At 38.6% G+C, this 23,306-nt stretch overlaps 1 protein-coding gene across 3 annotated transcripts in view; it reads left to right on the forward strand.

Moving 5' to 3' along the window:
* The first annotated feature begins 3,350 nt into the window (after positions 1 to 3,350).
* Positions 3,351 to 23,306, forward strand: part of bicd1a (bicaudal D homolog 1a) — a 55,283-nt gene continuing 35,327 nt past the window's right edge. The window contains exon 1 of one of the 3 annotated variants that reach the window (XM_036585580.1): positions 3,351 to 3,608. In XM_036585580.1, the coding sequence (XP_036441473.1) occupies positions 3,393 to 3,608 (216 nt within the window). In that variant the 5' untranslated portion in view covers positions 3,351 to 3,392. The remainder of the gene's footprint in view (positions 3,609 to 23,306) is intronic. The other 2 variants (XM_036585579.1, XM_036585578.1) reach the window with 2 other exon arrangements.

Raw genomic sequence — 23,306 nt, forward strand, 5'->3', positions numbered from 1 at the left:
AAGCATGGGTAAATATGAATGCTGGGTGGTACAGTACATGTATTTAACAGAAAATGATTTCATTTTTTAAAAGAAATCTGCAGGGATATTTTTCCACACCTCCAAAGATCAGTTGTAGACGTTTGCTGCATACTCTGTTTCTCACAATCCAAGTAATCCAAAATAAATTAAGTGATGTTAAGGTCTGGGGTGGTCAGTCCACTGTTTTGAGAACACCAGTAGCTTCCTTATCTGATTTTCACATTTTTTTGTCTATTTCTTTTTCTCAGTAACAGCTTCTTGGCAGCTACATATCCTTTTAGATTTCACCTCCTTATGCAAGCGGATTATGTTATATCTAATCTCTGCTAAAATATCTCATAGAATATGAATAACTTGTATTTAATGGCTGTTTTGACTGGGAATTAAATTAATGAAGGGTGATCTCTGACTTTTACACAGTACTGTATGTACATTTTGGCAAATATCTGACTACAGTGTTGAGCAAGACCACAAAACATTTTAGCTTTATTACCATAGTAGTTAATGGATTGATTAACAAAAAGAGTCAGATAACAATAATACAACATGCTATAAGTGATTTATAAGCAGAGTTATTGATTTTCTTAAATCACATAAGCTTTTGTCTGCATACCCATATATGCCTCTATACCAAGAACTTCCACTAGATGGAAGCCAAATCCAACTCATTCGTGCTGCGTACTGAGGGTATGATAAAGGGGCAGGAAATTCATCAGTGCCCCTGCTTTCTCTTTCGTTGAGAGATTTTCATCACTTGCTACGCATCCCAAAATTTAAAATGAATTTAGGAAATTTCATTGATTGACTATATATTTATATTTCTCTAGTTGGTCAGTTTGTCATTTGGAAAATAATACTTAAAATGATTTTCTAACAGTTGTCCACCAAACCTGAATTTACAATCATCATCCATTTTTTTCAGGCCTACTTACCATAAAGGTGCACTTTGTATTTTTACAATTAAAGACTGTAGTCCATCTGTTTCTCTCCGTAACCCGTTAGCTTTCCTTTACCCCATTTATCAATGGTCAGGACCCCCACAGGGCCATCACAGAGCAGGTATTATTTGGGTAATGTATCATTCTCAGCACTGCAGTGACACTGACATGGTAGTGACATGACAGTGGGTGTTACTGTCCACTCTATTAAACACATGTACTTTGTGGTTCCACCTTGTAGATGTAAAGTTAGAGATGATAGCTTATCTACTGCTGTACAGTTTGTGTTAGTGATCAGCAGTGGTTACTCTCTGACCACAGGACGCTGTTAGCTGGATATTTTTGGTTGGTTGACGTTTAAAAATTCCAGCAGCACTGCTGTGTCTGATCCACTCAGACTAGCACAACACACACTAACATACCAGCACCATGTCAGTATCACTGCAGTGCTGAGAATGATTCACTACCCAAATAATATTTAGTCAGTGGTGGTCCTGTGGGGGTCCTGACCACTGAAGAACAGAGTAAAGGGGAAGAAATAAATTATGCAGAGAAACAGATTGAAAACAATTTGTGAACTTAAAACTATTAAATGCACCTGTGTGGTAAGTGGAGCTTTTAAAATGGACAAAGAAAATAGATTCAAGGTAGGTGGACCTAATGAAATGGCTAAAGCGTGTACATACAAAACAAGTTGGTACAGTATGTGAAATGCAGTGAAACAGAAAGCAGTGATTAGTATATTTTGTTCAACCTGTATTAACCCCTTAAAATCCCAGACTTATTACATACTAAGCCTTGTTATTCAGCAACTGCAGGGACTTGTGATTGAGATATTCTTACATCATAAAAGTGTCACAAAACTTTGGGCCCACCAGCCGAAAGGGGTTATATTAACAATTCAAAAACACTATATTTGATGTTTTACCTTATGAACAATGATGTTTTTTGTAAACATGCACTCATTTAAAATCGGATGCTTGCAACATGAAAATACCAGGATGGAAGCATGTTTACCACTATGTTACATCACTTGTCCTTTTAACAGCACTTAGTTATCATTTGGGGACTGAAGACACCATCTAATTGTTTTGAAAGGAGATTTTTGTGGCATTCTTAAACAAACAGAACTGACAGAAATAACACTCCTGTGTTTCAGAAATAACATTTCTGAATCCATTATAATCAAAAAAAGAATTTTATATCCAAATTCATAGAACATCGTCTACTGTCAGTGCTAACAAAATAAACAAAAAATCTTAAATGAACGCATTTTGTAATGCAGAAGTCTATTCTACTAAACATCTAGATTACCTGTCATTAAACTTTACTTCAAAATGTGTGTTTGCAGAAATAAATATCTACTATTTCTATATCTTTTTTACCTTTCACATGAGGGAGCTTTTAGAAGGATATACACACAAAACATTTTTTACACTGTCAACACTCCAAGTTTATTTCAAACAAAGGCTTATTATTCAGTAGCTAAAGGGACTTTAATGCAAACTAATGGAGCTATTATAGAAGTGTGTAATAAAACTTTGCTTGTTACATGGCTTGTTAAGGGGTTAAATAACACAGGATCATTTAAAAACAGTGTTTGATTTGGTCTTGGAGGGGGTGAGCGTCCATATTACCAGCTGCCATATTTGTTTATGTTTATGACAAGATAAAAAAGAAAACATTCTATTAAATGATCAACCAATCCAGAAACTGATTTCTGCAGAAACACAAAAAAGTGAGTGTGGTCAAATACGTGGTTCTACAGAGCTAGAAAAACTGGGCGAAAATTTCCACTAAGCTGGACATTTGGAATGAGGAGGACATCACTGTATCATAATTAGCTGTAGATTGTAACTGTAAATTTCAAATATATGTATTTCAAACACAGAAAATGTATTTGATGAATACACTTTACAAATGAGCAGACAGCGGTTTCAGAACAAACATTCACAAAACAAAGTGAAGTTAATAACATTTGCCTCTAACCTACTGGATACTGGATTGCAGGGCGGTGTGCGCGCGCGCTTGAGCCTGTGTTATCTGCACTGCCCACCTAATTTCTGCCCTCCGCGCATCCCCTGCATGCAGATGAGTGGGTGGTGTTGGGTTTGTTTTCCCACCCTTATTGCGTCAAGCCCCGCCTCCTTACACAGGATTGGCTTGTACAGTCTCCGAAGCTGCGTTAGGATTGGTTAGTGCTAGACAGCCTGCCGCTGTGGGATTGGCTAGTGGACTACTTGTGAGAATGAACTACTAGCCAATCATGCCGTGGAAGGCGTGGTATGTCGCAATACGGGTGAGAAAAGAAAAAAATTCTAGCGCGTGCTACTGCGTCCAGCCCTGCCTCGCTCAGCCTCCGCAGAGCTGTCCGGTCTTCTGTGGACAAGGCGGTCGAGGCGGAGGCATCGCAGCCCGGGGAAAGCAGAGGCGATGGCGGCAGATGGAGGATGCGGGGAGACGGTGGATCAGTACCGCGCGGAGGTGGAGCGGCTGACCCGCGAGCTCGCGGAGGCCAACAGGGAGAAGATCCGCGCGGCGGAGTGCGGGCTGGTGGTGCTGGAGGAGAACCAGAGCCTGAAGCAGCAGTGCGCAGAGCTGGAGTCCGAGCAGGAGGCGCTGAAACACGAGCTAGAGCAGCTGCAGGAGGTAAACAGAGCACTGTCCATGGCGCCGGAGTGTGGACGATTGTCTTATCAGTCCGGGTTCGGGTCAGTCAAGCGCAGATGCACTGTAGCGTAGATAAAGCAGGGACTGTGGGCCTGTTGTGGTGAGATGATGACAATAATAGGCAATACTGGGAGACAGTACTTACCAGTCCTGCACATTTTACTGATTTCCCTAAAATAGTTTACTAAATTTAAATTTGCTGAACGTTTGGTAAAAAGACAGAGGCATTTTAACTGCTGATGTGGAAACATACTGGCCCAAATGAGGTAAAGCATTGATAACAGTGTACATTGTTTCAGCTGCCACATCAGGAATTATCATGAGGACTCTTTGGGTTGTCTGGATGCTCTCCAGCCAGCTGCCCCATTGCTCAGTCTGTTTGGACTTGTCTTCTTTCAGAGCTCCTATGAAGGAAAATATAAAGCATAATTGCATCAATAAAAAGCATGTCTAGCTAATATTGTTCATCATAAAGAGACTCTGACAAATGAAAAATGTAACCATCGCTACAATTGTTATAAACATGTATACTCCCCTCTTACAGAGGTCCTGCAGTAGTCTTTAGAGTGATGTTTTGAGGTTTAAAGGCTATGAAATCCCCTTCAGATCATGTATTTTGAAGGTAGAAGTACATTTGGAAAGACTACAAGTGCTTTAGGGTGGATACTTGGATACTCTCTAACTTGGATACTTCATAACTGGCTGAGTTATTCTTTTAATAAAGGAAAAACCTCTTATAGAGGTGCTGCAGTAGTCTTTACAGTGAAGTTTCCTGGTTTAAAAGCTGGGAAATTCCCCTTCTGATGTATTTTGAAGGTGGAAGTACATTTTGAAAGACTACAAGTGCTTTGTGGTGGATACTTGGATACTTCCTAACTGGATTATTCTTTTAACAAAGGAAAAACTCTGATGCACGGCAGGGATTCCCAATGATTGTGTGATGTTCTGTTATATATTGCTGCTGTCAGAAGAAAACCTTGTATATCCATTTTTGTTGTTTCAGGTTTGACATAATTTGAAATTGCCTGTTACCCTTTACATTGTGTAAGTTTCATGAAGAATGGACCAAAAGAAATGGCCCAAAATTTCTTGGAAAAACATCTGGTTCCTTTGACTTACATTGAAAGTAAAGAATGTTTTTTTCTTCTCCTGTAAAGTTCTCATTTTGGAGATATGAGGTTTTCTTCCGACAGCAGTGATATGCTGGGTGTTGGACAAAGATACAAGATACGTGAATTCTGTCAAACTAATGAGGTTGAGAGGCAAGATACTGCACTACAGAATATTGAATAAAATAACATATTTAATGCTAGATTTAGGGTGGAGTGCACCTAAGAGAGGCATCTTAGTCAAAGTGTTATCTTAAAAAGAGTTACAGGTTTGGCACAGTCCACACAGGTGACTAAAGCTATTACAGTTTGAGCAAAAATGTCCAGAGAAAACTAAGACAGTTGATGGTTCATTGGAAGGCATGTGAGTCTGATGTCCCTCCCGGTCTGATGTCAAAGTGAGGTCCAATTTTAGTCATTTCATCTTCGCCATAACCCTGTCACTTTCTCAGTATCATGTTATAATAGCCGTATTGATCTGTGCATATCATAAGCAGACTGATAGAAATCAGTGAACCTGAGAAGACAGCTGAGACAGCTTTTCTGTGTTTTCTTTGAGTAATGTTTCATTTTTTTTTCAAGTTTTTTAAGATGATGGATGTCGTTCAGGAGGCATCTGTGGTGAAAATCCCAGACTGGTTGCTATAAGAAGCATGAAGTGGGTGTTAGTGTGAGATAGCAGCTATTGTGTCAGGGCACGTATAGCTTCATAATGTCAGGCTTTTGACTGTAACACTGGTCTGAAGCAGTCTAAGGCAGGAAGAGCTGATGAGATTTTAAAAGAGCATATTCGAATCACTGCCAGATGGCCATGATTCAAATTTAAATCAGATACAAGTCTGTCTAATGTGTGTCTGAATAGAAATAACATTACTATATACATTTGAAAAAATCTACTGTAGGTGCTATACGAATAAAATGGACTTGACTTGGCTTGATCTCAGCAGAGGTCGTGTGTTATAATATTGCATGTATGTGCTGTAGATGAAACAGCCATGATAATCTCCCTGAGACGTTCCAAATGTACATAACATAATCAGTTATATACACTACAAGTTTGTAGCCGTTCGTTTTAGTTGCTGTCAGCAGCATTTAACCACAGTAGTAGAGACCATACGGTAAATGTTGTATGCAATGGAAACACTTACTGCTATGTGATGTTTGCAGAACGCAGGGCCGACCTTTATTTCTGTGATTGTTTTCATGCATTTTCTGAAGAAAATGTTCTCACTTTGTTAGAAAACCTGTTAACAACAGTGGCGAACAAAATGATCCTGACTTTCTAATGTGCTTTTAACAAAAGCTTGTGGTTTGTTGGTTTAGAACTGAAAGGGCCAAACCTTTTCTTTTTGCTTATTGAGGTTAAGGTTTAGATCATTCGTATTACACATAGTTACTGACATACAGTGTATATAGAAAGGTGTAATGTAGATTGTAAGGAGGAAATTGCTTGCTTTGTATATAATCCAGTGTTAATGGCCAGAACTGATCATTTTCAGAGAGAATTAAGATAGATAGGAACAAAAGAGTGGACTGGAATGGTTATTCATATGCAGACTGTACATGCACACACATCTACTGGAATTGGAGGCACAGTTGAGGCACTGGGGTTTGAATAACCCTCAAGGATGTGGGTCTGTGTGTCAGTAATTACTTGCTTTTCACTACGCTTCCTCCAAGATCAGGAGAATCAGCCCTGAAGGGGTGAGTTTAATTAACCACTGACTTCACATGCAGCCTGTGATAAGACCATACTAGCTAGAATACAGTATGTGGGTCTAACATCATTTGCTTTCATTGAATGTCAGCAGGCCTTGTGGTTCGTTGAAGAGGGCTTTGTTATCATTTGTATTTAAAGTTTATGCCGCTGCTGTTTGCCTGAAAGAAATGTAATTATGAGTATTGCACAAGTAAATCGATGTGCAAAACTAAAAACTACTTAATTCTAAGCAATACTTTATTCCAAGTAAATTTGGTCCCTTTCTATTGGTGCATTTGGTGTTTTCAAACAGTGTAAAAAATAACACATCGAAGGAAATAGAGCAGTAAAATAGATAAGCGTGCTACAGATATCTCTGTCTGGGTACTGTTGACAGAGATTAAAAGCAGACTAGTCCATCCTGCAGTGGTCACACCACAAACAGCAGTGTGCATGTGTTTCTTTGAACCATTCAGATAACATCTGCCTATCTCTCTGCTCTCTGTTCAAAAGAGCAGCGAGTGTTTGTAGTTGAGCTTGACTGTGCCTGATAGTCTCATGAAGGGCGCAAGTGCTGGAGGTGATATTTCCTCCCTCTCTCTCCCTCCCTCACCCTCTCTCTCTCCCTCTCCATCTCATTCTGAGTCTCCCTCTCTCTCTTGCTTATGTTTTCAATGAATATTAAACAGTAAAAGAGCTCACTGCGCCATTTATACACTGCCCTGTTGAGAGGTATCTCTAAACATAGACTTGCAAATTAGGTGCTTCAAAATCTGCTTGCTGGACAAAGTGTGCACTGTCCCTTTATATTTATGAAAAGATGCAAAGGGACAGTGGCTAGTCGAGAGATTTATTTGTGTGTTAAACTTTATAAAATATACCTTTACTGTACCTTATATCTTTTAATTATGATTCTATACAGATTCTATACAATATTATAAGGTTGACCTGGAGAATGAGATGTTAAGAGTGGAAACCACTCATCACAACTGCTTGTATAAGAGAGGTTATAAGAGGAGGACTGTATAAGATGAGCAGAGAGAAGGAAACCCGCTCATATGGTGCCCCCTTAGCAAGCAGATTATGCCAGTCTGAAATTGATGGTGCGTGAGCTGATTTCCACTGTTAGACGAGCAGTCTCCTGCCCAACATGATAGCGGTCTGAACCCATTCAGTATAGATAGAAAGGATTGTGTCTTTCAGTGTGGAGGGGTCCCCTAACAAAAAAAAAGACAAATGCAAAAGGGGACTTTCTGGCCTACAATTCTCTGAATAGAATCATGGACTGATGTCCAGAAGTCCCATAATGTGGGGCAGCATCATAGGACATGAGTACCCTTGTACCCTCATCAAGGCAATTCTAGCACCCAGGATCGCTCTTAAGGTTAACCAGTAGCTCCAAATTTTAATGAATAAAAGGGAACAAAGTCTCTGAATGTATTGCTGACAATACATTACGTAAGATAGTGTTAATCAAACTTAATCCGCGGTAATATTGGGGAGTATAGCTAAAGTTACCTAATTGGCCTATCAACATGATCATATCATGTTGATAGGCTTGTATTTTGGGCACAAGCAAGTGATCATAATTTAATTGCCTTTCGTATGTAGTGGCGTGTTTGTTTACACACTCTAATTTGTATGTATGTAGCATTTAACAGATTAATGTGGTTAAGGAGTTACTTATTTGTTCAAAGATTTATACATCTGATGGAACATTAGCTTATAATGTACAATGTCAATTAAAAGGAGGTATTCTATTGATTTAAAATAAGATAAAGTGCAGTAAAACTATTTTGTTCCTAAATTGGCTGAATAGTTATGATAATTAAACATAATTATGATTTTTGATATTATTGTGCATCCCTGCTTTTCACCAAATTTCCAGACATAGATTAATCCTACATCTGGGCTAAACTGATTGCAGAAGATTCACTATTGAAAATGTAATATAATCCCATAATAGACTTAATGTCCAGAAAAAACATCTACTATGATTTACCTTTGTAGAGTATTTTAGGGTACTCTTGCAAACCAAGACCAAGTTTGACTTTTGCACCTGAACTAATTAGTCACCACTACGTAAGAGCACGGGGTCTACCATCTGCTTGTGTAACAGAGAAAAACCGAGAGGGGATGTATTACAGAACTGAGTCTCCTCCCCCATTTACACCAGTAGGGGTCTTGAGGAACCAAATCGATACAGGCTGGGGGTCTGTTAACCCTTCTATGCCCCACAACCCCCATCAGCACATGCCAGGCCTGTGGGGTTTCCAGTGAAACGGCACGCATGCTATTGATTTCTGTTGGCAGTGTTGACTGATCCTTATGCTATCGCTGCATTGTTAGCTAGAGCTGCATATTGTTTAGGTAAAGTATTTACTCAATGAACAGTGTTAGCAATGCCCTCAGTATGAACCCAGAGAGAGAGAGGGATGGAGAGAGAGAGATAGAGCAAACAGTGTTTAGCTAACAGCTACAGAGAAGACATCTAACAAAGCGCTTGAATCTGAAAGAATCCCTTTTTGTATTTTCTTTTGCTGTCAGTAAAAGCTGCCTAAGAAGGGTGTGTGTGTGTGTATCTATGTGTATTGTGGTATATTTTCAGGCCAAAAATGCTCAGACTTTGTAGGAAAATAAAGCAAAAAATGGGTAACCTGCAATGTACGGACCAGCAAAATAATCCTGTAAGTTTTGTAGGTTTTATTCCAAGCAATTTTGGAGCATTCTATTGGTCCAATCATCGTGAAATTTTCACACAATGTAAAGGGCTACAACTGTGCTCAAATTATGCAGAGAATTAAAATTAGAAATTGCCATAAATGGAGATACTTGTTTTTTTTTTGGATAGCGAAGATATGATATGACTCCTCATCCTAACAAGGAATAAAAACTAACCCATGTATATGTGTGTGTGAGTGTCCTGGTTCTGCAGCTCTGCTTTGAGCTCTGTGCCTTGTGATCAAACACTAAAAGAGTAAAGGCTCAGTTCCTCTATGTGTGTAGGACTGCCTTGGGCTCTGAGCCCTTCCTACTGCTTTTTGAAATGCTGCTCTATTTGTGCTGCAGTGAGAGTTTGGGCTGGGCAAAGGGAGCCGGGCTGTCTCTACTGCAGGCGTGTGTATTGATTACTGGCCTGCTTGAACAGTGAAGACTGCAAACTCAGAAGCAGCAGTAAGAAAAGTGGCCGAGTTCTCTCTGTGGAATGATTATTATAGCACACATTCTGCTGTTTCAGGATAGAGAGGGCCATATGGAGTGACTGTAATGAGGTGAACCCAGATGTCCAGTATTCGAGAAATAGACACAATCTTTATTTTCTGTACTGATCATTAATATAAAGATTAAAATCTACATGCAGTCCCTTTGTTTTGGTAGCTGTCCTTATTTCAGTTCTTGGATACTTTTCTAAACTAGTTTAATTTGTACAGGAGAGTTATGTGTATGTGTATAGTGTATAATGTATAGTCTTATTGTTGAGCAAGGATGAGCAGAACCCCAGCTGATTTCACTTCTGAGCCCTCCTCTTTAACCCTTAAACCTTAATGCTGGATTAGTCCTGTGCAGGTAAACTTGTGAAAAATTTCTGTGGTAAATGGTTAAACCAAGACTTTGGAGGGTTCTTTTTTACTAATCTAGAAATAAAGCCCAGAATTGTGAATGTCACACAGACTTTACCATGTGAGTCTGTTTTGTCTGTGCCTGCTAAGCCTAAAACTTTTGTGTCCAATCTCATTTCACCAGATGTCCAATTTCAAAGAGCTGAGACAACTGAGTGTTTCTCCCAAGACCCAAAGCCGTTTAGTCTGACGTCTAAAACCAGATCTTAGAATGTCCTAAAATGTATAGGCAGCTTTTTGTACAGAGATGATATATGCCTACTGCAATGGCACACCATGCCTACCCCCAGGTATGTTCAGTAAGTGCACCACAACAACTGGGTTTCTAGAATAATGTCATGACCGAAGTGTCTATATCTACATTTTATTATAAATAAACACAAATTCTCCAGAATTATTTGGAAATAAATGTCATTGACTTAGATTAAAAGTTAAGAATGCTTTTACCTTCTCCTGTAAATCTGCTATTTTTGAGATATATTTCTTAGTAATGCTAGGGGTACAGTAAATGTGGTGTTAATGTAAGATATCAAGTCACTCAACATGTCTAAAAGTTTAGTTATGTTCAGGTATGGGAATAGTAGCGTATTGCTATTGTTTCCAAGCAATAAATAAATACCTGACTTGGTAAGTCATGTGGTAAATGAGTGTGTACCGCCATTGGGTGCTGTCATTGTGGTAACTCGGCACCAGTACCTAGCCAATACCTTAATGATGCCTAATGTATTGACAATACATTCAGAGACTTTGTCTTGGCTCCCTTTAACTCATTAAAATTTCATTAAAATCCTCCCCAAGACACTATGTATATATATATATCGTTCATATGAGATGCATATCGTGTATTGTGAAAATGTCTTGATGTATATAGGTATAATTTTTTTGCTCTGAGAAGTTAGAAGGTAGAAGCTTATTATTGATTTAACAATGGATAAACAGATAGACAATAATAGGTAGCTAAAGTGTCAAGTAGTATATTTCTATTGATATGTTTTCTTGCATAAAATGATAATAACAAATTAAATTAAAAAACTACAAATTGTAAGATTATTAGATAGTTAGATTATGTTTTTTACATTTTAAAATAATTGCAACAACTGCATTGAGAAATCAACTATTTGAAAGAGAGGAGTAGAATAATTGGTAAAATAGTAACAGAATTATTAAGCTCACCTCTTTAACATATACTAGTGCTGTGGCTTATAGCTTATGATAGAAAGCGAGTGTCAGGGTATAGGTTTGATGGTGTGTAAGGGTATTTACACACACACACACACAGACACTCTGAGCGCCAGACATCTAATGAGGAATCCTTAGTGAAACCCCACTGTTAAGTGAATGTACTGGATGCACACAGAACAGATTTACTCACACTGTGAGTCAGAATGATAAAGCAGTAAAGTGTGTGAAGTGGCTAAAAGCACTCTCATCCAGCCCCACTCTACTCTCTCATCCATTTGAGCCTCTTTGTCTAAGTCTGACTGAGCCATTTGCTGCCTTACAGAGTGTGTCTTTGTGCTGGTGGCCTACAAATACTGATCACTAACCCCACCACTTTCTCTTATATTACTGCTATTCATACACATGCACACTCACAAACATGCTGGGTTGTTTTCATACAATATCAGTACATGAGGTTATACATATGTTCCATACGTATCATATAAACATTGTTTTGATCCTGTTTTCTTACAAAGTTAAGACTCTTTTGTGCTGAAAATGTATGAAAACAAACACACATGGAATCAGGGCTGTGTCTTGCTGAGGGGACCTGCCCTCCTGTAAGTCTCCTCTGGCCTGCTTGTATGTAGGACACTGTGCCTATGGGGTTGGCTAATGAATGACATTGTTTATAGGAGACTGGAGGACATAGCCTTTTTTAAGAGGCTCCTCCACTGCCCTGATTTACTGTTAGCCTGGTCTAGTCTGTGTTTGTAACTGGGCCTGCTGAGACAGGGAAAGAGGAAAAAGAATGGAAGATGAGTTACATAGCTGACCTGTATAACAGAACTGATGAATGTGATATAGTGCTAATGATGGTGATGGTGTATGTTCAGTGGGTTTGGTTGTGTGTCTTAATAGGGGTGCAGATAGTAGCTGTGAGTAATCTCACACTGAAATTCTCAAAATACAACTATTGTGGTCCTGCTTGTTGATATAGAGGCTGTGACCACTCTGATCAAACAAGTTAAAGTGATCAAACTCAAGCATAAGATCATGTTTAATCTGCATTAGAAGTAACAGCAGCAAATTATTGCATTCAAAGGGCCTTTACTTCTGTAATCTTGTGCAGCTTGCATAATAAATAATCAGGAAATTTAGGTATTATCCTGTAACATGCCATGCTAGATTCATTTCTCAAGATATTTTTTGATCCTCTCTCTCCCTCCCTCTCACTCAGTCCAGCCCTCCCTTTATTAAGGGTTTAATGAAAGGGAAAATCTTCTTTTCTCCACTGAGCTCATAATTCTCAGACATATTCCACCACAAGGATGGAAGATTTTACGTTACTTTCAATGTATTCACCCTTTTCACCCGAAGCTTTAGATGCACAATTTGGACTAGTGGTGCTATTAGCAAGAAATACATTAAATAGTTTAATTTAGAATATTAAAAACACTAAATTAAGCATGTGCATGGGTAATCAAATACATTTCCAGGTGCTAGTGTTCGAATACTCACATCACTCTTTGAGCCTGTTTACATTTTGCATCAACATGTGTTTTTGGTGATCCGATTATGTTCGGATTTCACTGAGTGAAAAGCCAGGTGTAAAAAACCCCAGGATGCGTTGTGAGTGGATTACAATCAGATCACACAAACCACATTTGAAGGTGGTCAGAGACAGATGGCGTATGTGTTGATTTGCTTTTTACATGGTGAAAGTAAAATAAAAGCTTATCATACTTGGGATGCATTATAATGAAAAGTGTAAATGTAATCTGGCCAAAGTATATCCAGATACAAACCTGACATAAAATTCATGTAAGGTGTAAACAGGCTCCGTGTGGGAGGAAATGCAAGAAGACGACTAGTGAGAGGAAATTTTAACTTTGAAATTGTATAGACTGATATTTGATTGGGTATGATGGTAACCTTGCTTCCTATCAGATGCTACACTGAAGACTGTAAGCGAACACTTGTATATAAGATGTGTATAACTGCGCAGAGAGTGTCGTACAAACTAGCCCCATAATGAGCAGCATTAGCTTTAGCTAAAATGCATACTTTTTGATACTTTTTAGTATTTAATTCAAATAGATACTAACAGTAATTCATTTGAAGTTGTCCTTTCACAGACATGCCAAATTCATTCATTTGGTATGACGGAAGAGATCCAGTGATTTCTGACCAAGATGCACTCCCCTCACTTCATTTTTTGATGATGACAGACAGACATCCTTCAAAAAGGAAGGCTGGTTCTACAGCAGTGGATTTTATAGCCTGGAAATCAAGACTAACAATTCAGTAAAACACTTGCTGGGTTTTCCGTCCACCTCTTTTTTTCCATCCACGCAAATTTTGAATATGCACATAAAAACTTCAAAAGATTTTATAGAAGTTATAAGAAGAAATGTTTTTACCCTTTGAGGTATGAGAAAGGAGAGTAAGAGAAATTAGATTTTTTGAATAAGTGATGACGTAGTGTGAATGAAAGTCACATATTTGGCATTACGTCCTATCAGAACTGTTTGCTGCGGTGGCCTATCCGGGTGTTCTTGTGCCATTTGTCACAAGCGTGTCAAGTCAACTTCTGGAATTTGCAAATAACTGTAGTTAAAGGAAACAGTGATTAATTTGCATTTTCTTTTGCCAACTTTTTGGAATTTTGTGTAAAATTTGGAAAACATTTGAAGGGATACCCAGCTACTGATTTTATGGCTTAATAATGGAATAGTCTTAGTTTACCAAGAACAAATGGCTTGTTACAAAAAGTAAGTGTTGACATTCAGCAAAGCTTTTGCTGTTTTGTCAGACACAAACGTGTGCTACCAATAGGAACAAAATTTAATTACAGTGGAAAAAATGGTATGTTTGTACATTTAATTTGCCTTTATTATCCTCAGTTAACCAAATATCCATTCAGTATATCAGAATGCATGTAACAACCCTGAAGTGCGGTGCTATGGCCTTCTAGAATAAAAACTCTCATGCCCAAACTTTCTTATCCCGTTTATAAAGGCTCCTCTTATCAGGTTAAAAATAGCACCTTTGTTGTGATCACACAATTGTTGAATGCCATCACATGAAAGACACTCATACGTCTCCTTTGTTAACATTGTGTTGTCTGTTGTTCTGCTGTTATGTAGGTTGGACCTTTTTATGCTTCAGTTGCTCCTTCTCTCTCTCTCTCTCTGTCTAACTGTTGTTCCCACAGAATAAGCTTTTTAGTCAGACTCCACCCTGAACTCACAGGCCTCCTGAGAGCCTGAATAAGCTTCACGTCTCCCCACCTCTTTCCCACACATTACTGTGCACAACAGACTCCTCTAACATGTGAAAAAACAATAGCAGGAAATCAACTCACATGTGTCTCATTGACCTCAGCTCAGTCTGTATGTATTGCACTTCTGTATGCAGTCTGTCATCAGGGTGGCTTCATTAAACAGAGTGATCAGGGCCTTTTCATGTCTGGTTGGTTAATTTCCATTTACATGCACACTGTGCACCTTGCCACTGCCATAGGTACTGCAAGCACAGAGATGCAGGAAGCAAAATGTAAGCCAATAAAGGGACCTTGGTGAGGTGCTTCAGTTAACAGTTCATCATATTAGAAATGCTAAACTGATAATGGTAGTTATACTGCAATTGAGTGACGTTGGAAACCGGGAAATACCAGTTTTTCCACTTGTAAATTGCACTCAAACGGCCAAGAATAATGTATTTACAATGGGAAAACTCTGGAGTGTACAAGACATTTGTAAAACACATGTATAACACAAAACCTTTTCCATGAGTGAAAAAGGCTAAAATGGGCAGTGAGTGTGACAAAAATACCTGATGCACTTCAGTGAGATCTCTGTGCTTTTTAATGCCACAAATAAAAGCAGGATATATATTCTCCAGACTTTTATACGTTTGTTTTCCTTGTGGTGGCGGTATCTTCCAACAAAGTCGTGTTTACTAGTTAACCAACTGGTACAACCTTCTTAAGAACACTTGAATGCAACTTTGCATTATAGTGGCTGATACATTATATTCCACTGGCAAGGAACCTGGAACTCACACGCCAGCTGAAATTATTTGTCGACTCAAATAATTTAAGATCAGTAAAACAGTACAACAAATTTGAATACTTCATACTTTTTGAAGAATATTCAGTACTATTTTCGTACCCTCACTTTAGCTTTGGTTCTCTACAGGAATGTGAACACTCTTTAGGAGTGTTCTGATCTTTTTTTCCCTCCATCAAAAGAAATAATGTAGTTCTAGTGTCAGCAAAAACAAAACAAATGTCACCACAGATATCATTTCCTATTTACTTATTTATTAATCTATTTCTTTATTTATTTATTAGGATTTTTACCCAATTTTCATCTTCTAGTAAAGTCTCCCCCAGTCACAGGATGCTACCAAGCTGGGAGGGTGGCCATTTCCATTTTTAATGGATGTACAGTATTCTACATTACAATGGGCTGTGTAGTGTGTTTGCTACAATGCATGCAAAAGAGTTGATCTGTGTTCATCCACACTGTAGACCGGAGGTGTTCAGCTCCGGTCCTAGAGGGCTGGTGTGCAGCACAGTTTGATAATTCCACTATTCAAACACACTCACTAAAACTGAAAGTGAACAGAGGAGTTAAAACAGGTGTATTTGAGCAGGAACATCTCTAAACAGTGCTGGGATCCACCCTCCAGTATTGGAGCTAAACACCCCTGCTGTAGACTGTAGGATATTTCATCTAGAAAATTGAAAAATTGAAAAACAAAGCAAATTGTGACAAATCGAATCAAATATGTTTTGAATCATTACACCCTTAGCTGCCTATGATGAATAAATCTAGCGCAAATAACACATATATACACAGATTTTCTGAGCCACTTATCCTTCTGGGCCTATCCCATCAGTCATTGGGTGAAAGGCAGGAAACACCAGGGACAGGTCACCAGTCCATCATAGGATAGACACCCAGGCATACACAGTCACACACACATTCACACCTAGGTCAATTTAGTGCGTCCAATTTGCCCGACTACATATATTTGGACTGTGGGAGGAAACCAGAGTACCCGGAGGAAACCCACACAGACACAATGGTCCAGCCAGGGAACCAAACCCAGGCCCTTCTTGCTGTGAGGAAAAAGCGCTACCCGATATCCAAAACACAGATCTTCCAGGTCTTGCTTTGCTGAAGTGAATATTACTGAATACCTGAATTTTAAGCCAACAAATAAATGTCAGCAACTTTATCAGGAAACTGGCAGCAACTTCTCTGAGTTAGCCAAGTTTTTGTCTTTTCTCTGTGGATCCCAATTCTTTTCCACGTTAAAGCTCTGTTGATGTTTGAGTGTGTGCTGCGGAGGGCGGTGTAAGTGTGAGTGTCTTGGCTCTTTTCCCTCTCTGTTGCTCTGTCTTCAGTGCAGAAGCGGCTGTCTGGTTTGTTTGCCTGTGGTTGAGTGTGTCTGTCTGAGCTTTCCTTCTTTCCCCTGTAGGAAGTATACAACAACCGCAGCCAGACAAACTAGACTTGCTTTGAACATATAAATTGCTGATGACTAACATCTTTCTAATGACTGACTTGGGTTTGAATAATAAATTACCATGTTTGAACAACTATATCATGCACTTTGCTGTATCATGTATTTTCAAAAACAGACTCACTACTGTATCTATTCTAAATCGTATATAGTTCTTGCAGATTATTGCACAAAAGCTAAGCATAGTCCACTGTTTTGTGCTAACAGGAGATGATGAAGTGATGTGCCCAGACTTCTGTAGTAACAGAATACATAACAGCATTATGCAATCAGGATACCAAAAAGGGTAGGGAACTGTTTTCTGTTAAAGTCACATATATATATTGAATTACAGATATATTATTATATATTGTGAATTTCGTTCCATTGTGAGACTAATAAAGGATTATCTTATCTTATGTTATCTTATCATACAAAAATAGGGTAATTACTAGAATAATTATATTGAAGTTAAAACCCCTTTTGCACACCAAATTGCAGCTTTTTTACCCTGTTAAATTAGTGCACTTTCGCAGGCGACATGAACTCACTCTGTCATTTTTGGTTGTCTCTGTGCAACTTGTAACAGTTTTGTCCTTTCCTTCATCACAAATGTTGTGTATTTCCAAAAGCAGCTCAAATTGAGTTATGAACGTCAAAGATATATGCAAAAACACTCAAACTATTCCAAAACAGCAGAAATTTACATATCACCATTTCATTTTGTTGTTTCAGTGCAGTTTTTCTGTTTGCCTTATATAAAGACATCTTTTTTTAAACTTCATTTAAATTATAGAACTTTAAAAAGACACTATAATAGAGTTATAACAGAGATTATAGTAATCAGACATTATTATAGTAATCCTTTAGATTATGTTACAGAAGGCAGAGATAGTGCAGCCAACTCAAGCGCAGCTTTTTTGCTAACTCAGCTAACTAGCTAATGTTAACTAGGTCCAAAAGCAGTGAAAATAAATTTCTCTGACACACTAACATGTTGGCACATTGTCCACAGAAGGGGAAATGCCTTGTCTAGAATACAACGAGTCCTCACCAGCATCCAGCGCTGCAATAGTTAGCGTTAGCATACAGCTCCTCTGACGGGGCAGCTTCCATTATTCATCTAACACAAAAACCTACCGATTTCCCTTAGATATTTTTGAGTGATAAAATTTTAATCTGAAGTGCCATCATTTAAAAAGTAAGGCTAATGTGCTGTACTCACTTTTGTACTCATTCATTCATTAACTCTTACAGATACATCATACATTGAATACATCAAATTTAGTCAGAATGCACATCACTGTTCTGGATATAACTAGGACACAGTTTCTGTAGTGGAGGTAATGGGTTATTATCCTAGTATAAACATTACTGTCACTTGCACAGTAGTCAACATTAAGCTTTGTTCCTCATTGTAGAGCCTTTGCCCTAAAAGTATCAATGCCCTTTGAATCAGTGTAAAGTTACAGGTTACTTAATAGTAGGGGTGCGGGAAAAACTCGATTCTTAGATGCATCGCGATGCGGACGTGAACGATTCTGAATCGATTCACAAATGTCAAAAATCGATTTTCTAAATATTTAATTTATAACGTAACGTTGACGGAACGCAAAAGGCGGAATTTGGAAGTGGGTAAGTGCAGCGCCCGGACAGTCTGTGGCGGCACATAACAAAAACACAAGTGGATGAGCGAGAAATCCGACCTGCTCCCTCTGCATTAAAGCCAGGTTAGATCAGGAGTCACAACACAAATGATAATAAGAGCCGTTTTGTCCTTTCAACAAAGTCAAACCACCTTGGGAGCCACAACATTTAATGTCCAGTACGTGTTAATGTCGTAGTATGGGCTAAAAATATAAACGAGAGCGCAGATTTACTTTGCTCTACTTTAAGCTTCAGCTACAGCCGCTTTCCTCCCATCTCCGCCAGAAAACCTTTCTTCAAAACTAGAAGAGTTTCTTGTAAAATGTCTCAGCATCCGGCTGTTTTACGAAGCTGAGGTCGCTTCTCATTCGCCAGTTTCTCGTTCTAATTTTCCCGTTTCACCTTAAATTCTGCCTTAGGCGCCGAATGTAACTGCTGCACCATTTAAGGTGGAACGGGAAAATTCGAAAGAGAAGCGAGTTCATTTTCGCAGCGTTTTTTAACTCTCGTTGCAGATTTAACCAACCGCGCTGCTTATAAATGCGAATAAGTCCTCCAAATGCAAATGTTCGTCTTAATCTCTGTTTTTTCGTTCGCTACTGGCGAGGCCAGACCTCGGTGCTGTGTGACCTGCTGTCTGCTGTCTGTTCTCAGTCGTTGAGAACCAGGGCTTTCGCGCTATGCTGCACACTTTGGAGCCGAGATTCAGCGTCCAGTCTCGAAAATCCTGGCTATAACGTGCTACGTGGACACCCATTACCACTGGATCTTATTTCAGGGTAACAGCGCATTTTATCGCAGATGAGTGGCGGCAGCGTCTCTGAATGAGAGCCTTCTAGTTCACTTGCCACATCACTTCCATTTGATTTATTAATAAAAGATATTTTAGATATTTAAAGCAAAGTATTTGTAATGATCCGTAATGTAAATCCGTAATTTACATTATGGATCATTACAAATACTTTGCTTTAAAACTACCAAGTCCTCAGACAGTAGGAAGATAGAGATCCTGTGTAGAGAAAAAAGATGCATCGAGATGCATCGATAATCGTTTTATAATCGCATCGCAGCCCTGAATCGTAATCGAATTGAATCGTGAGGTGCCAAAAGATTCCCACCCCTACTTAATAGCAATTTGAACAGTCTAGTTTGAGTCCAGCAAGGATGGCAGTATTAGTTGCTCGTAGCATGCTGCATTAGCTGTCTGGCATCATATTTCCACTTGCTGCTTCTGAGAAAGTGTGGAATTAAACATGGAGAAGCACTGGTGATTCCGGGAAAGCATCCAAACTTGCTTTTTTTTTCCAAGCCTGAGTGTGGTACAGGGCCAGCTTCAACAAGAATTGATAAATGGAGTCATTTTCCTGACCCTTACAAATTAGACAGGATGTACATGCGCACACACACGTTATGCATGAGTGCACAGAATGTAGATCTACTGTAGTGGAAGGAGTTATACAAACTCTGAGTCAGTGTCTCTATTTGCTCTGTCATCGCTCTCTACTTGCTATGCAACAGCATTTATTTATTTATTTATTTATTTATTTATTTAATGGGCCTATTTGCCATGTGATTAAATCAGCAATAAGCAGGCTATGAGTTATGTCTGGAGTCATTATTTAGTGCATTATCCCAAGTGTGGGGGCAGCAGCTGGAGAGATGAACCCGAATGAATGCAGCTAATCATGCATGGACTGTTGGTGTTGGCAGTTACTGTGCAGAAATCATTTCTCGCTCGCTCTCCCTCCCTCTCTCTCCTCTCTCCCTGCAGTCTGTAGTGACAGACAAGGGCAGCGTGCCCTTTTGTGTGGTCAAAATGATTGATGTTTCCTATACAAAGTAATACAGCATCAGTGCTCGCTACTTCTACTTCTACACATTAAGTTTTAACATTTCTGTTGATTAACAGGCTTGTATACATGTCTTGTGATGTATACTCGTCTCTAAGTGAGTGAAGAAAATACATATACAGTTTAGATACAGTCATGTGCAAAGGTTTTGACACCCCTGGTCAAATTGCATGTTCTGTTGATTTCTTGAGTGAAAAGAAGTCAACACATCCAATACAGTGAACAAACTTCTGCACATTTTTATGCCAATTACTGTTTATTTGCTGTATTTAACACATTGGGGGAAAAAAACAAAACATAAAATGTGGCACATTTTATATTTTCAGTTTATTTTTACCAATATGTTAGAAATTGTAAATAGAATAGAAATAGAAATTGTGCAAACTTAAATATGCCATATTTAAGTTTGGATGAGTATGTGTTAATGTATTTTGTTAAATCGACGTAATTTGATGGCTGGGAAGGGGTGTTCAAACCTTTGTATACAGTTGTATATGTGTGTTTATTTTATATCAAAACAGATCCAAAATTTCCCACGTGTTAAACTGGGTTGAGATCTAGTGACTGTGAAGGCCATAGCATATGATTTACATTATTTTTCTCAAACCATTCAGTGACCCCTCAGGCTCTATGGATGGGCACAGTGACATCTTGGAAGAGACCACTCCCATCAGGATAGAAATGTTTAGTGTTAGGATAAAGGTGATCAGTCAGAATAACTTTGTATTGATTTGGAGTAATTCTTCCCTCTAAGGGGACAAATGGACTCAAACCATGCCCGCAAAATGACCCTCACAGCATACAGAGCAACTGGACCCCCTCACTGTTGGGGTCAGGCTTTCATGCCTATACCATTCTCTTGGGGTGCACAACACATGACTTCCTGCTTGTTGAGAATATGGTGCAGGACGATCATCTGATCCCCTCTCTAGACCAGTGCCTCCACCGCTGAACTATCAAATATATATTGGACTTTGTAATGAGGGGTTAATGCAATGAAAATCGAAATAATATAAAAAAATTGAGGTCAGCTGGGCCTGCTAAGCGTTTTTATGCATTCCACAGAGCATGGTGGGATGTTAGTTATTTAATTGTATCTTGCAGTAAACCTGTCTGGAAGCACTTGTAATGTTTCTCCATCTGTGTATTGAGTTTTTCCTTTAATTTGTCGCCCATCTCAACATCCTGCTGTCCCTGACATTCTTAAAATCATCATCATCTTCAGTCCACACATTCTCATTAGTAGCATTATGGCTTGCCACCCTCAAATTAGTTGGGGAGAGGACCCTGTCAGGCTGTGGCCCACTTGTTAAGCTAAAGGAGGGTTTTGGAGTTTGTTTAGGGTTTGTGTGCTGTTCAGCTGGGCAGATCTCTGTCCTCCTTCCACACACACACACACACTTCGACTGCGTCACCACTCTGACTGGAATAAAACACCAGCAGCAATCTGCCCACTCTCTCTCTCTCACTCTCTCCCTCTCCCTCGTTTTGTCTCTCTAATCGTTGCTGTCAGAGCCAAACCTTGTAATGCCTTTTAGTTCATTTTTTTAAACACTTTTACTCCTTTTCAAAGCACCAACTGTCCTTTTCTTTTCATGACAAATAGACCAACAGAACTGGCCCAAAAATCTTAAAAATAAACCTTATTTAATTAACTTATATTCAGGTTTTTTCCTTCTCACTATAAAGTTTGTACTATTTGTAGAGACTTAAGGTTTCGTTATGGCACAGACAGTTTTATGTTTGAAATGGATGGTATAAAGTTATATGCTAAAGTCTAGGCACCCCTGGTCAAATGACATGTTTTGTTGAATTTTAAAGAAAAAAAAATATGTTGCACATCTTCTGCAGTGAACACACCTCTGCACATTTTAATGCTCAGTTACTGTTGATTTGCTGAATTTAACATGTTGAAAAAAAAACATAAAATATGGGCTGTACAAAAGTTATGGCACATTTTATATGTTATGTTTCATTTTTTCCAACATGTTAAACTTATTTAACCCCGTAACATTTCAAGCCTATTACATACTAAGGCTTACTATACATTAACTACAGGGACGTCAGTGCAAAATAACAGAGCTTTTCTTAGATTATAGAAGTGTGTAATAAAACTAGACTTAGTAAGAGGTTAATTTAATATTGTGTACTAAAATTTGCACAACACATTTCATATTTACGTTCCATGGAAAGGATGTGTTTAGTAATTTCTCGCTTACAGGATCAACAAAACGTGTAATTTCACTGTTTAAAATTTTACATGTGACTGTTTGATGAAAACAATTACAGAATGACCTTTATTTGAGTTTAACACATGCACAAGCAGCCACACACTTGTGCACGCATACACAGCAGTGCAGTAGCGCTCTTCCATTGGCAGCACACAGATGTTACAGTAAATGCTCTGCTGTCAGTCTCTCTCCGTGGTGCTGAAGTCTGCCATCTGCTCTGCTCTGCTCTGCACTCTTTCCTCTTCACTTTCTCCTAAAACTATGTTTTATTTAAGCTCTTAAAGTGAATTTCTACAGCAAACTAAGGAGCAATGGCATTTGATAGGTGCTTCATATCATTTGGAAAAAACGTTTAAAATATGTAAAAACAGAACAGAACATAGCAGTTCAATCAAAATGAGCTATATCAGGTTTGTAAGACATTAGCATACAATACTAGCACTAAGAAAGCATTATGTTTATTAATGCAAGCCTAAATATGATCTTATACCATGATACTGTGATACACGGTCGTGTGCAAAAGTTTGAGCATGTGAAAATAAGTTAACGCGTCCTCTACAGAGACATACTTATGCACATTTTAATGCACAATTACTGGTTATTTGCTGAATTTAACATATTGGAAAAAAGCATGAAATGTGGCCTGTCTAAAAGTTATTGTGATATTGAATGCTATCAATACTAGTCACCACTGAAAAATTATAACCAGAAATATTTAGTCAAAGTTATTTATCCTCAGCAGGTTGTCAATCATAGTATTTCTCTCAGCTTTCCTGTAATAATGTAATGTAATAAATCTAGTAATTTGCTTTTTTATTTGATTGTGTGCCCATTAGAAAAAAT

This window comes from Colossoma macropomum, unplaced genomic scaffold, assembly GCF_904425465.1.
Source record: "Colossoma macropomum unplaced genomic scaffold, Colossoma_macropomum, whole genome shotgun sequence".
Taxonomy (NCBI): Eukaryota; Metazoa; Chordata; class Actinopteri; order Characiformes; family Serrasalmidae; genus Colossoma; species Colossoma macropomum.